The sequence below is a fragment of the Myotis davidii genome, unplaced genomic scaffold, assembly GCF_000327345.1.
Source record: "Myotis davidii unplaced genomic scaffold, ASM32734v1 scaffold1031, whole genome shotgun sequence".
Lineage (NCBI taxonomy): Eukaryota > Metazoa > Chordata > Mammalia > Chiroptera > Vespertilionidae > Myotis > Myotis davidii.
The window spans coordinates 238,195-252,536 of NW_006283442.1; the positions used below are offsets into that span (position 1 = coordinate 238,195).

A 14,342-nucleotide genomic window follows, 5' to 3' on the forward strand; every position below is an offset into this window, starting at 1 on the left:
GAGACCCCAGGCTATGACAGCTGTCACAACCCCGCCTCCTCCCTTCTCTGACTACTGTCCCTCCTCAGCTATGGAGAGGGAGCCATAGCCTCTTCCCTGTAGCCACAGTGATATTAAAAGAGCAAATGGCTTACAAGGCCATGAATGATTTAGCATGTATTTACCTCTCTGGTCTCATTGCTCATCACCGCCCACAAAACATTCACTCCACACTCCGGTAAAGTGGAGCAGCTCTCAGATCCCAACATGCCTTGTGTCTCACCCTTTGAACATGCTATTCTCTCTGTCTGGGCCCCCCTTCCCTGCTCTCTAGGTCTAGCCAACGCCTACCAGTTCTTTATGTGACAGCCTTCCTGTCACCTCCACATGGGGGAAGTGCCTCTGCCGCTGTCCCCCAGCTCCCGGTACAGCCTGTGCCCCTCCGTCCTCACAGGGCATTCAAGATGATGTTATCACTGATGGTTCACTGCTTTGTCTCCCCGGCTGGGCAGTTGCAAGAGCAAGACTGAGTCCAAACTGACCACAATTTGGAAAGTTTGCCAGGTACACAGTAGGTGCTCAATAAATTGTGTTTGAACCAAACCCAGGTCCAAACCTGAGGCCCAGGTCTTAGGTTCTGGCCAGAGATAGATGAGGACTGTTTGCACACAAAACATTATTCTAAATAAAATGATGACCACCTGCTTTTTGTTTGGGGATAGAATCAGTGTAAATGGGCTTATTTTGCAGCAAGAAGAATGGAGGCTGGACCCAAGAGAGAACTTACATTATAACGTCAGTCCTGCCTCTGCCTCACTGTCTATATTGTGGTGTCTATGAGGCAAGACAGCTCTCTCTCTCTCTCCTGCAAACATTGGATAGATGACCTCTAAGTTTCATTTCGTTTCATTCAGGTGGCTTTATGACTTAGAGTCCCTGCAGGAGTAATCAAGGCTTTATGGAGCAATTTGCTTTTTGTCTTGCTTTCTCCAAGTGAGAAGGAGGGGCAGATGCTGTCATTTCCAGAAGACACTGCTCCTCTGCAAGGACCCATGCAGGAGCCACTGCTCAGCACCCCGGTGACCGGGCAATGCTGTTTCACCTGCACTCAGGTAGAGGCTGCCAGGAGCTCCGCCCACCTGTCACCTACCTTTGTTGTTGCACGCGATCCACTTCATGCGGTCAGCAAAAGTGACTTCTCTCCCAATCAGGTAAGTGAAAACTCGAACCTAATCCGCAAGACACAGATGGACTCAGCAGCTGAACTCCTGGCCGGAGCAATGCTAACATAATGCATGTGAGCCTTCGATGTCTGTCAAGCACTGTGCCGACTTCTCCAGTCCCGCTCCTTTGGGTCAGAAAGGGCCCCAGGCCCAGGCAGCACCGGGACTTGCCAGGACATTTTTCACATCTCACCACCATGGTCTCTCACCTGATCCCTCTTGCACAAGTCCTCTGTGCCTAGAGTCACCACAGCTTTGGAACATTTGAGTTTACTGATGGGCTAATGGGTAGACTATTTGAACTCAGGGCAGGCCTGGTTTTTCTGGGCCATCCCACCATGGCAGTAGGAGACCACGCCCCTTGGCACCCCTCCCTTCACCCCTTGACCACCACCAGGGAGTAACCTTGGGGTCCAGCTGGTTGTACTTCTCAAACACTGGCTCATAGTCCTCCACGGCCCCATCAGTGAGCAGCATGATGGCCTGGTTGCAGAGGCTTCCTTGCCTGGCCTCTTGGAACTGTGCAGGGGAGGGGGAGCTCCATAACTGCAGCGGGGAACTGCCTTCCCCCGCCTCAGCCTGTCTCCCACCCCTCCACGCCCCCTCGGCTTCCCCAGGTGCAGTACCCGCTTCAGGATCTGGAAGGCTTCCTTCAGGGCTTGGTCCATGACCCCCACACCTTTAGCCACCAGCTCGCTCACTAGCTGTTTGAAATGCTGTAGTGGATAAGAAACCAGAGGAGTGTCAGTGGATGGAGTGGGCCAGGGAACCTTCATCTTTGGTCTTAATTTCAGAGGCTGTTTAGAGCTATTTGCCCATCTCTCCAGAGCCTAGCTGACCGGCACAGCAGATGTTTCTCCAATGCCCCCAAGATAAACTGGGAGATTGTGATTGGCTGGGTGCAAATCTTTCCCCTCTACTGGAAGGAGATGCCAGTGTAAGTTCAACCCCAGCAAGGCCAGGCCAGGCCAATGCCCAGGCTCCCCGGCCCTCAGCATCCCGGCTCTTACCCCAATGGCGAGCATTTCACAGGAGAAACCATGGAGGCTGCCACGGGCTCCGACTCAAGGCTGGGATTCAAGAGGAAGCCAAACCCAAGTTCCCCAACCACAGAGGGAAGGGTCTGTGACACTAGACTCCCTTTAAACAAAGTTGCCACATCCTCTCCTCCTAGGCTGTCGGAAAGGACTCAACACAATGGATTTGAATTTTCCCTCCTTTTGGGAAGCTCCTCATGAAAACTGACGTAGTGGAAAGGCCTAGGGGGAGGCAAAGGGGAAAACCGAGTCCTGGATAATCCACAGAATAAGAAACCAGGCCTGAAGAAGTGAGATTTTCCTCACATGGGAGGTCTCTCTTTGTTCACTGCTGAGATAGACAGGCAGTGGATTCATGGGGACAAATTTCCTGGGTAACTGCAGAGCTGCTGTGAACATTTCCAAATGCCATGGGAGGAGTAAAAGGGCCGCCAGGCAGCTGCACAGATGGCTCCCACCCTTCTAGGCAGAATAGGGGCTAAGAGGCATCCGGCCCTTGCCTGACGTGGACACTCACCTCGCGGTTGTCTCGATCCGCCTGAACAAGGATCCCTTTGAAACAAGGCTCGATGTAATGGATGTAGTCATTATACTGCAGTTGCAGAGGGAGGAGGGGAGGAGAGAACAGACAAGGTCCATTCGGAAAGTCAGGGCCCAATGATGAAGCTCAGGCAACTCACAGAGTGGTCCAGGCTGGGGTCACCTGGGCACCTGTGCATATTATCTTGGGGTACCCTATGCGTTTGGCAATTTTTCTGAGTAGAGAGGAGGGAGTACAGAGAACAGCAGGACCTTCACTCGCCCTCAAGTTCTGGTCTTGACTCATTTTCTTGGGTGGCAGAATCCTGCCCAGCTCCTGGGGCACACAGGGAACTGCAGGTTACTGAGAGAATCCCTCTGGTCTCTGCCGCCAAGACCAGACGAAGTGCCTTCCATGGGAATCCCACAGCCTCCAAGTGCAGAACCTCCCCCTTTCCCCTCCCCCCCCACCTCCCACCCAGTGCCTGGGTCCAGGATGAAAAACTTTGCTCTTTTTGTCCCTGCCCTGCATTGAGGAAGAGAGTCTTTCAGCTGCTAACAGGCTCTGCGAGAGGAGCAAGAGCACACCCCATTTTTGTGAAGTAGTGGGAACTGCTCCCCAGCTGTCCTGTCTCTGCTGCAGGTCAGGGGCAGGGATTAGGAGGTGGACAGGTGGGAACATGGGCCTTGAGAGCAGCTCAGGGAGGAGGCGCCATTTGCATGACCCCAGGATGACTGGTTTGCAGTTAGGCCATTTGCTTTGGTGTTTCTTTAACAGGGAAGTAAATTGCACTAAAGATAAGCTTTTTCAGCAATGTGGCGGCTGGTGGAGGGAAGTTTTAGATCAGGTAGCCTTCAAAATGGTACCCCAGTGGCCGTCAGCTCTGCCTCTGTGGTGGGCTGCGCTGGCCCACTCTTTCATTGAAAGCATTCTCCTGACCTGTCCCCTTTCTTCCTGCTGCACCTCTCCCACCATCACCTTCCTGGGGCGGGCAGGGCCAGCCTCGGGAAGAGCTGCTCTGAAAGCAGGACCAGGTTTGTTAGCCCCTGCCTAGGCGCCCCCAGGTACTTTCTCCTTTCTCCCAATGCATCTGGATTTGGGGTGAAGGGCCTGGGAGAACTGGGATTGTTGGAGAGCAGGTGCCCAGCGATCACTCTTCCTATAGCAGAAGTGAGAGGCTGCTCAGTGATGGGTGACAGTCAAGAGCACGTGGTGGGATAAGTTAGGTGTCTACTCAGGGTCAGAGCTTCTCATCTTTGTTCTATCCCAGACTGGTCTGAATTAATAAACTCTGGACTCAGAAAAATGGACATACACATAACTTCAGAAACTCTGCGGACCTCTTGCAGTCCGTCCTTGGACCTCGGTTAGACCCAGCTTCAGAGCGATCACTCTGAAGCTTTGTGTGTGGTAGGTATAGATCATTCCAGTGCAGGCAGAGGAAAGTTTCTCTAGATAAGGGAGAGCTATTCTAGGAAGGAAGGATACTTACAGCAATGATATTAACAAAGTCATTCTCTCCCAGTGTGTCCAGGATGGTGGAGATGGTGTGCTTGGCGATAGCCATCCGCAGCCCCTTCATGCTACCGCTTGTGTCCACCACAATCACAACATCCTTGGGAGAAGTAGCGGCTTGTATGTACCTTTAGCAGAAAGAAAAGGACAGGTCAACGATGGGAAAATCAAAGCCAGAGCAACCACCCAACCTAGTGTCATTATTTCTGTTTGGATTCTGGCTCAAGTTTATCCAAAGTTCAGATAGTTGCCCCATTGAGACTAGGTTGTATCATGTTCCATGACCACTTCGCATAGTTCTGAAGCCATTTAGGGGGCGACAGTTGGGCATGTGCCCATCTAATGAGCCTGTCAGGTGGGAGAAAGGTCAAGGTCTTGTGGTAACCGTGTCCTCTTTGTTTTGGACCGGCCAGGGTCCCGGAGGGATGGGCAGCAGGATGAACTGGATTCCACCCTCAAATTCTGTTACAAATCTGCCAAGGCAGGGAGGGAAGTTGGGGGAAGGAGAGCCTGGCAGAGGGTAGATTTGGAGCCGCTCACCGTCCTCAAGGAGCTGGGGGCAGGAAAGACAAATGTGATCAGCCCTATAGCAAGGGCAGCCGTGGTGAGAAGGGAGGCTTCTTCCTACTCTTGTGTCCCACCTGAGACCCTGGCCTGGAGGCAGGGGCTGGAGAAGAACTAGGTAAAACCCAAAGGTTAGAAGAGAGAGCCAGCACAGACACCTTTCCCCTGGGAGCACTCACCAGCCACGGTTTCGGCAGTCAAAGGTGATGACTCCATTCTCGTCAGGTGTCCATTTGATGCCTGGGGAAACAAAGGCTGGCTCATTCGCTGGCTCAGTGAGGCTGCTCCAGAGCCCCAGCTGGGTGCTGACATCCAAGAATGCCATGATCCCCAGGGAAGGGCCAGCCATGGACCTGGACAACAGGGTGAGGGGCCACTAGAGCACCCTGCAAACGGAGGCTCCAGGCAGGGAGGGAGGCCAGCTCGATGGAGGGACACTCATCACCCACACTGCCCAGACCCAGAGTTGAGGTGAGTTTCACAGTAGGACCCCTATATGTTGTGTGTGGAACTCACTTGTGAGCTAAACCTCACATCAATTTGTGGAAGGGGAAGCTTCCAGAAGGCATGACTTTTAACATCCATCACCACCCAGCAAAAGCATGGACAGAGTGAGGGAGAGCCAGGTGCTCTGACTTCTAGCCCCTCTGCCTCTAGTCAGGTTGCCTGTAGTGCCATGGTCCTGCCCGTTAGCTGGCGGGGAGAAATGATTGGCTGTAGGACTATAAGCTCCTTGAGGTCAGGGAATCCAAGTACAGGCACACCCCATTGTATTGCTCGTGGCTTTATGGTACTTCAAAGATGCTGTGGGTTTTGTTTTCAAATTGAAGGCAAGGCCCTCCACCAGCAAAAAGATTAGGACTGGCTTTATTGAGAAGCTCACTTTGTTGTGGTGGCGTGGTACAGGACTGCCTGTACCTGACACAGTGTTTGACATAGCACCTCGCAGGCTGGATGCTCAATAAATGTTTGTCATATGGATGAAAGAACAAATGAATGAGTATGAAAGATCTTGCCTTGACCCACCAGCAGGGTGCTGGGGTGGATTTTGCCCTATTCATTGAATCAAAAACTTGGATGAATGCACACAAAGCAAAGATAACATTGGCATGCTCCACGATGGAATCTCTATTTGAAAATACTGTAAAGATTGGAAAGAATGGGCTCACAGTATGGAAATTAAAAATAAGAGGTGCAATTGTATGATGTTGTTTTGGGATAGAAAAATATCATGGCCGTATCATGACTGTCTAGAAGCCCTAAGGGACTCCTGTTCCACAGCAGTTAGACTTCAGATGAGCTACATACTTGAGGCATTGCTGGTCCGTCAAAAGGAGAAGAGGTTTTCAGGGATCTTACTCCCAAAAGCAAACAAATGGGAGCAGAGTTCCAAGGGTGGGGGCAGGGGCCAGAACAGTCAGGAGCCACGGCCTGGAGGGAAGCAGGACAGAACCACGGGCTGAGCTGGTGTCGTGGGAGCCTGGGTAGCATGGCTCTGACGTGGATCTGCAGCGGCAGTGAGCGGTGGGGAAATGAGGGCCATATTCCTAGAGCAGCATGGTTGTGGGGAGTTTGACCTTATAATAGTAACAGGGTGTTCTTGGTTCTGCACCAGGGTTTTGGTGGTCTTGGGTGGGGGTACCCTCAACTCCAAGCAGAAGCAGAAGTGATCCTCTTGAAGGGAAGCTTTTCCCAGTCAGGCCTGCAGGATTCCCACAGATTACAAGGGGCATGGCCCCTCGATCAAAGATTACCAAATACACGGGAAATGGCCCCAGGAGTGAGAGGCGCAGAAGCAAGAACCACCAGGTGTATCCTCCCAAGGCTTACAGGTGTTGGAACTGCCAAATACAAATGACAGGATAGCTATGTTGGAGGAATCTCAAGGAAGAATACACAACAAGAAAATGATTAGGAACAAACAAACAGCCTTAAAAGTATGGGCCTTTTGTAACTGAAAAAAGATGTTTAAGTTAAAAAAAAAAAAAAAGGCAGCATGTGGATCATTCACAGGTAAAGAGAAAATTCCGGCAGTTGAAGGATTTTTCCAGAATCCTGTGGAAGCCAGAATGAGAAGGTCTAATACAGGGTGTCTCAAAAAAAATGTATGCACTTTAACAGCTGAAAGCTCAACTTTGAAAATGAAATGTATTTTTTATCACTGCCTTTATAATTATTCAAAGTGTGTGTATACATTTTTGGGAGGCACCCTAACTATGTCTGACTGGAGACGCAGAAGGAGAAAAAGGAGGGCAAAGGAAACACCATGATGCAAAGATAACGATGCCAATGTTCCAGGACTGAGAAAAATGCGAGTCCAGAGATCCAGGAAGCGTGGTATACCCCAGCGGGATAAATGAAAAGACATCCCTTTCTAGGCACATTGTAGTGAAACTGCCAGAGCTCCAAAGGCAAGTAAATAAATAAAGACGTTAAAGCAGCCAGAAAACGAGAACATTCACTTTCAAAGGAACAGCAGTTAAGCCAACAGCAGAGTTTCTCAACAGCAGTGGAAGCCAGAAGGCAGCGGGAAAAGTTGGAAGGTGCTGAGAGAGTAATTGCTAACTCGGAAGTGCATCCAGCAGAACTGTCACTCAAGCGTGAGTATAGAAGGCTGCTGTGTTGCTTTCGGAATTCCACCTGGGGACTGAGTTCCCTGGAGCTGTTGTTCTTTACTGGGAGCGATTTCTCAGGATGTGTCATCACAGGGAGGCATAGCGTAGTCAGTCACTTATCGCCAATAAAAAAGAAATAGGATTTGGTCTTTTCTGCGGAAATAGGATGACAACAGGAAATGATTTATTTGTGTAACTTGCAAGAATAAAAAAGAATGAATTTAAAATAAAATAAAAAGAACGAGAAGGAAATAAAGCACGTGTAGATGAACACAAGCTGAAGCAGCTTATCGCGGAGCGGAGCACATAAGGGAACTTGTGGAGGATTCACCTGAAGAAGGAGGAACAGCCTGAAGTGCGTGAAGGAGTGGTGGGCAAAAAAAAGGTAAACAAGTAGCTCTTACCAAATAAGCAATGTTTGCATCAAATAGCAAAATAGTATCTAACTTGGGATAAAAAAGAATATATTAGAGGACAAGGGAATGGAAATCAAGGTGGGAGAAGGATATGTAAGTGGAGAAGCTCTAAAGCTTTTTTTGACTTGAGAAAAGGTAAAAAATATTATTTAATTTTAATATCTTATTAAATATGACTGGTAAGGGGTAATTATTGAAAGAATAAAAACAGAGGAATAAACTCTAAACTGAAATAAAAAGAGAAATAACAGGGAACTTTTTAAAAGTTACTTATTTAAAAAGGTTATAAGAGGAGAAAGGGAAACAAAAAATGAAGGGACAAATAGAACATTTAAAAATAAAATAATTTAAAAAATAAGATAAACATGTTTAAATATATCAATACAATAAATGTAAATGTGCTGAACTTGCCAACTAGTAAAAGAGGTTGCCAGTTTGGATAAAAGTTTAGAAGCTATAGACTATTTTCAAGGGATATGACTAGAACAAGATTGGAGGAAATGATGACAAAATATATGTCAGAGTAATGAAGGGCATATTGGTATTTCTTACGAATACCAGACAAAATAGACCTAAAAACAAAGTGTAGTAAAGGCATAAAGCCAGCAAAGATATAGAAAACGTAAATAGTATAATTGACAAGTTTGAGCTAATGACATATTCAGAGCTTTTCATGCCCCAATTAGAGCACACATATTCTTCTCAAACACACATGGAATATTTATAAAACTTGATGACATACTAGGCTATTAAATGAAACCTCAACTAATTTCACAAAATCAGTACCACATATATCATGTTCTCTGTGTACAAAGTAATTCAGTTAGAAATTTATAATAACAAGATAAAGTCCCTATACCTTTGTTTTTTTAAGAAATTATTGTTGTTAATCCTCACCCAAGGATTTTTTTTCCTCATTAATTTTTAGAGAGAGTAGGGCAGCAGGGCTGGGGGAGAGAAGGAGAGAGAGAAACATCCATTGAGAGAGACACATCAATTGGTTGTCTCCTGGGGGCAGGGAATTGAGCCTGTGAGGTATGTGCCCTTGACTGAAATCGAAAACAAGCAAAGCAAAACAAAACAATATATTGCTTAAGCAGATGTGTGTGTGTAAACATAAGATAAAATTAAATAACTAAACAAACAGAATGCCAAAAATCCAAATAAAATGATAGGCTCATAATTCAGGATAGCTATTTCTTGGGGGGTAATGGAGGGTAAGTGAAGGGGAGAGGGGGCAAAATAGAGGAGCACATATGAAAATAGAAATTATTGGTAATTTAATTTTTGTGTTGGCGATGTATATACAAGCGTTATTATGTTATAAATAAAATTTAAAATAGATAACAGTGGGCCTACAAGGACCCATGGGGATAGTGTACTGTTATCAAGGATTATAGCCAACCCCATATTGTCCACTTGAGGGCTGATATGCACCTATAAATGTGGGTGAGGGTGTGAGAAACACCCTCTCTACTAAGACCGATGGCTTACAAAGAAGCCACTGGATTGTGTTGTTTGCACACAAATTGACTTATCGGGAAGACGTGATGTAGCAAGAATATTTACAGGAATTCTATCCTGGAGAAGACTTGAGAGACCTGTAAGTTGTCTTCGAGCATTTGAAGGGTCTGTCTCAGGAAAACCGGGCAACGTTAAGACTTTGAACAGTGTGCTAAAACATAAAAGTAGGTTGGAGTAAAATTCGGAGGTGAATTTTTTTATAAATAGGAAGTTAAAAAACAGAACTCTTGCAAATGTTATGGTAGATTTTGTTTTCTATTTCTAGTGGTAGACAAGGGAGCTTTCCCCATTGTCTGTTAGGTCGGCCACTGATTACATAGTGACCCAAGACATCTCTACATTATGGTTGAACATGTTAAGTGAGTAAGCCCCATTTCTCCAATTAAGATGTGAACATCTTAAGGTCAAGAATTGCTTTATCCCCCTTTGCATCTTCCACAGGGAGATGCAAAGCATTCAATGCAGGCATTGACTGGCTGGTTACCATAGTATTTAATTAATTAATTAATCCAACAGCTCTTTGTTGGAAATGTGCATATTATGGCGTGAAGAGTGTCAAAATGTGGGTTGGAGGTTCCTTTGGATGTCAGGGCCAACCCCATTCACCAGGGCTCTGAGTGCCAGCGTCCATCCGCAACACCCTGTGGCCTTATTCCCAGAGAAGAAGCTGAGAGGATCTGGGTGATGCCTCTCATGTCCTCACCTGGGTAGATCCTAAAGAATCCAGTTGAGCTGCCAAAATATTGCCAGGTCAGTGTCGGGTCTCTCTGGAAGTTCTCCACAAAAACAGGGTTCAAGGCTTCGGACATGTAGACTCCATTTAAAATATCTGGGTCTAGAGGACGAGATTGTAGAAGGAACTGCAGGGACACTCAATCAGGAGCAACAGTGACCAATTCTTCACCTGGGAACACACACACACACACACACACACACACACACACACACACGGCAGTGATGCAGTTCACACTTCCCTCTACATCTCACTGGGAGAGCCACACACCCTCTAAGCCAGGAGCCCTGAGCTTTCTCCAGTCCAGGCTCCTGTGAACTGCTTCCCCACGCTGAGTCAGGGAGGTTGGAGAAGGGCTTCTCGGGAAAATGGGGCCAAATCGTTAACCTCCATCAGCACCACCCCAACAACCGTGCGCCATGGGGCGGGGACTACCTTTGTTGTACACGTTGGTGGGCAGCTGCACACTGCTGAGGGACGTGTTCACCCTCAGGTTGCTGAAGTGCGCGTTGGGCTCCAGGACAAACTCAGCCCCCAGTTCCACGTACTCGCCACTCGCATCCCTCTCGTTGATCAGGACCGAGTTATAATAGTCAAACTAGGGCAGAGGAGAATGGGCCAGACAGGAGCCGGTGGACAAAGACCCGCCGAGTACGAGAGAAAGAGAAACGGTGCAATCAGAGGACTCAGATGTGAGAGACCTCAGGCGGACTGACTGCGTCCACACAAGCTCCAACTGGGGGATGCAGGCAATGACCCACAGGATTCGGATTTGGGGCAAATACATATCCAGATAATTGGAGCAGGTGGTTGATTCAAGTAGGGCTTGACATAGATTTTCTGGATTATTGCTCAGTTCTCCACTTTATTTATCATGTGTGGACATAGCCAGAGATGGTGACAGACAAGCAGACAGATTCCAGGAGAGGTAAAGGCAGCCTTGTCAGCACCACCAGCTTCTTCAGTGCCGGAAACTCCTGGGGGCCCAGGCAGGGTCCCAAGAGGTGGGGGTTCTCTCTTTAACAGCCTGCAGCCTGTGTCCCTGTGACCCCAGGGAGCCAGCAGTCTGCTCTGTGCTCTTACACACAGCGCTGGATCCACTTGGATTACCACCTTGCAGCCATAACCAGACCCTCTTCCCCACTGTTTCCACACCACGTGGTTCAGACCTGAAGAGCACCCTCATGTCCTGCCCATGTCCTGCCCATGTCCTGCCCTTTTTACAGAAGTGCTGCAACAAATCCGCTGCATCCCTCCCCAGGTCAAAGCCTTTAATATGTGCCTTGTGGGCTGAATAAAGGCCAGAGTCCTACCTTTACCATGGTCACTTTCTGCTTCACTGTCCCCTGGATATACAGAGCTGACCACTGGCAATTTCCTCAATCTTGTGTATTTTTACTTCTTTTCCCGCAGCTTGGAAACACCTCCATCATGCCCTCAGCTGCTCAAATGCCCCTCAGCCTGGGCTGGTGCTGAGGATACTCTGTCTGGGGGCTTTCTGAGCCCCCTTCCCTTCTGCACTGTGGGAACATGGTACCAGGTGCATGGGCAAGCTGTGGGCCGTATGCTAGAGATTTTTGGTCTGTGGACTTTTTTTAAAAAATATATATTTTATTGATTTTTTACAGAGAGGAAGGGAGAGGGATAGAGAGTTAGAAACATCGATGAGAGAGAAGCATCGACGAGCTGCCTCTTGCACACCCCCTACTGGGGATGTGCCCGCAACCAAGGTACATGCCCTTGACCAAATCGAACCTGGGACCCCTAAGTCCCCAGGCCGACGCTCTATACAGTGTGCCAAACCGGCCAGGGCAAGGTCTGTGGACTTCTTGAGTTCATTTGGGCAAAGGCTAGCACACAGCATTGGGTGGTGAAGTCTGTGGAAGAGTGATTGCCATTTTGCACCCCTACCCGAGGTTTGGTAGCTGTCTCTCCTACCTGGCTCACAAATCCCTTCTCAAAAGACTCCAGAGCATTTCAGAATCTTATTATAGGATCATACAAATCCTGAGCACATTAAAAGGTAGTGCTGGACCCTTGGCTCCCCCCACTCCTCCCCATCCTGCACTCAGGGGACGCTGTCCATCTTGGAGCGGGAGATTGGCCATAATACCCTCTCAGCAGCAGCTCCAGGAGCAGGAGGACTCACCACCAGCGATTCATTGAATTCATGGTCCAGATCAGCTTCCTCAGCCGCCTCTACCAGATTCTGAGGGATGGGAACACAGAGGGGAGAATGAATGGGCAAAAGGAGACCTGTGGGTCCTCAATTCCACTCCCAAGAATATACTCAAAGAGAACTGAAAGCAGGGACTCAAACAACAACTTGTGTGTAAATGTTCACAGCAGCACAACAGCCAAAAGATAAGTGCACATTTCCAAGTGAAAGAAGCCAGTCTGTAAAGGCTACCTACTGCATGAGTCCAACCAATGATGTCTGGAAAAGACAAAAATGGAGACAGTAAAAAGATCAGTGGTCATCAGGGGTTGGTGATGGGGGGAGGGATGAATAGGTGTAAAATAGAGGGTTTTTAGGGCCGTGTGCCTATTCTGCATGGTCTATAATGGTAGACACATGTCATTGTGCATTTGTCAAAATCCACAGAATGTACAACACCAGGAGTGAACCCTAATGTAAACTATGAACTTTGCATGATTATGATGTGTCGTATAGGTTCATCTGTTGTAGCCAATGTACCACTCTGGTGAGAGCTGCTGATGGGGTGTCTGTATGTTGGTGGGGGCAGAGGTTATATAAGAATTCTCTCTACTTTCTTCACAAATTTGCTATGAACCTAAAACTTCTCTAAATAGCCTGTTTAAATGTGTGTGTATATATGTATGTGTTTACCATTTAGTCATGTTAAAGTGTGCAATTCAGAGGCATTAGGTACATTCCCAATATTGTGCAACCACCACTGTCTAGTTGTGGAACTTCTCATCACCCCCAAACGGAAACCCTGTGACCACCAAGCAGTCACCCCTTCCCCTTTCCCTGGCTCCTGGCAACCATAATCTGCTTTCTGTCAATGGATTTTCCTATTCTGGATATTTCACACAAATGGAATCACACAGTATGTGGCCTTTTATATCTGGGTTCTTTCACAGAGATGTTTTTAAGATTTATCTGTGTTTTAACACATAGCAGGAAGTCATTCCTTTTCATGGCTGAATAACATTCCATTGTATGGATATCTCATATTTTGTTTATCCATTTATCAGTTGATGGACATTTGGGTTTTTCCACCTTTCAGCTGCTGAATATAAATATACACAGGTTTTTTGTTTTGTTTTGTTTTGCTTTTGTCAAGTAAACCTCAATAAATGTGGAGTGAAAGAGGAGAAGAGCTGAGCTCCTATTCTGGCTTTGTCGGGGCACTAGGCCTCTCTGGTCTCCATAGAACTGTAAATTGGGTAGAAGAGTCTCCAACTTCCCTATTCCCAACCCCCAATTCCTAGGATGTGATGAAGAAATCCCACAGGGCCACGATTACTGTAGTGCTGCTTTGCCCCAAGTGTTCCCATGGACACTCCCATAGAAGGGCCCGTGGCTGAGTCCTCCCCACGGGACCCCCAGCAGGGAGCAGGGCCTGGTGCTTGGAGAAGGTCTGCAGAGCAAGCACTGGCTTGATTGGTTTTCTGAGGCTGAAGCTGGGAGAAGGACACAATGCATCTGGAGCCACAGGGAGCCCAGGGGGCCCAGCCCCACAGTGGTGCGCTCCTGCATCCCAGCACTGAAGGCAGTGGGTGGTCCTGCTGTGCTGGCTGTGTGGGTCAGTGCCCCTGCTTCCCCCAGGATGGGATCTCCAGGCCCCAGGTGTCTTCTCAGTGGTTCCTGATGCTAAGATGCCTGCCCCTAAGCCTGGAGAAAAGAGGCTGCAACTTGTAACGGGAAAGAAGGCCCCGTGGCTTTACACAGGATGCCTCCCCGATGGTCCTTCAGACAGAGGATGTGGCGCATGCTGGGTATGCCATGGTGGGATCACCTGAGCAGAGGCCCTCACTATGCTGTCTGGGTAGCCCTCAGAGCACTTGGGACCCATGAAGGGTGGGTCTGTATGGCAGGAGTGGACAGGATGAGGGGCAGTGCGGTAAAGGAGAAAAGGAGAAAGGGGAGGCAGGGAACTTTACTTTGTATGCTCTCCATCCCTCTATGCTCCCATCCATCCTCCGCCGAATTATCACCACCCATCCATTCATCCTCCACCCAATTACC

The 14,342-nt window shown here is 48.2% G+C and overlaps 1 protein-coding gene across 5 annotated transcripts in view; it reads right to left on the bottom strand.

The window, feature by feature from the left end:
* Positions 1 to 14,342, bottom strand: part of CACNA2D4 (calcium voltage-gated channel auxiliary subunit alpha2delta 4) — a 110,722-nt gene that overhangs the window by 90,928 nt on the left and 5,452 nt on the right. For all 5 annotated transcript variants that reach the window (XR_001513954.1, XM_015564334.1, XM_015564341.1 and 2 more), the window contains exons 4-12: positions 12,276 to 12,335; positions 10,562 to 10,724; positions 10,097 to 10,228; positions 5,018 to 5,078; positions 4,252 to 4,402; positions 2,757 to 2,831; positions 1,829 to 1,918; positions 1,608 to 1,721; positions 1,130 to 1,208 (exon numbers count right to left, since the gene is read on the bottom strand). Coding sequence is in view for 4 of the 5 variants with exons in the window: in XM_015564334.1 (XP_015419820.1) it covers positions 1,130 to 1,208; positions 1,608 to 1,721; positions 1,829 to 1,918; positions 2,757 to 2,831; positions 4,252 to 4,402; positions 5,018 to 5,078; positions 10,097 to 10,228; positions 10,562 to 10,724; positions 12,276 to 12,335 (925 nt within the window). In the remaining variant the exon portion in view is untranslated. The remainder of the gene's footprint in view (positions 1 to 1,129; positions 1,209 to 1,607; positions 1,722 to 1,828; positions 1,919 to 2,756; positions 2,832 to 4,251; positions 4,403 to 5,017; positions 5,079 to 10,096; positions 10,229 to 10,561; positions 10,725 to 12,275; positions 12,336 to 14,342) is intronic.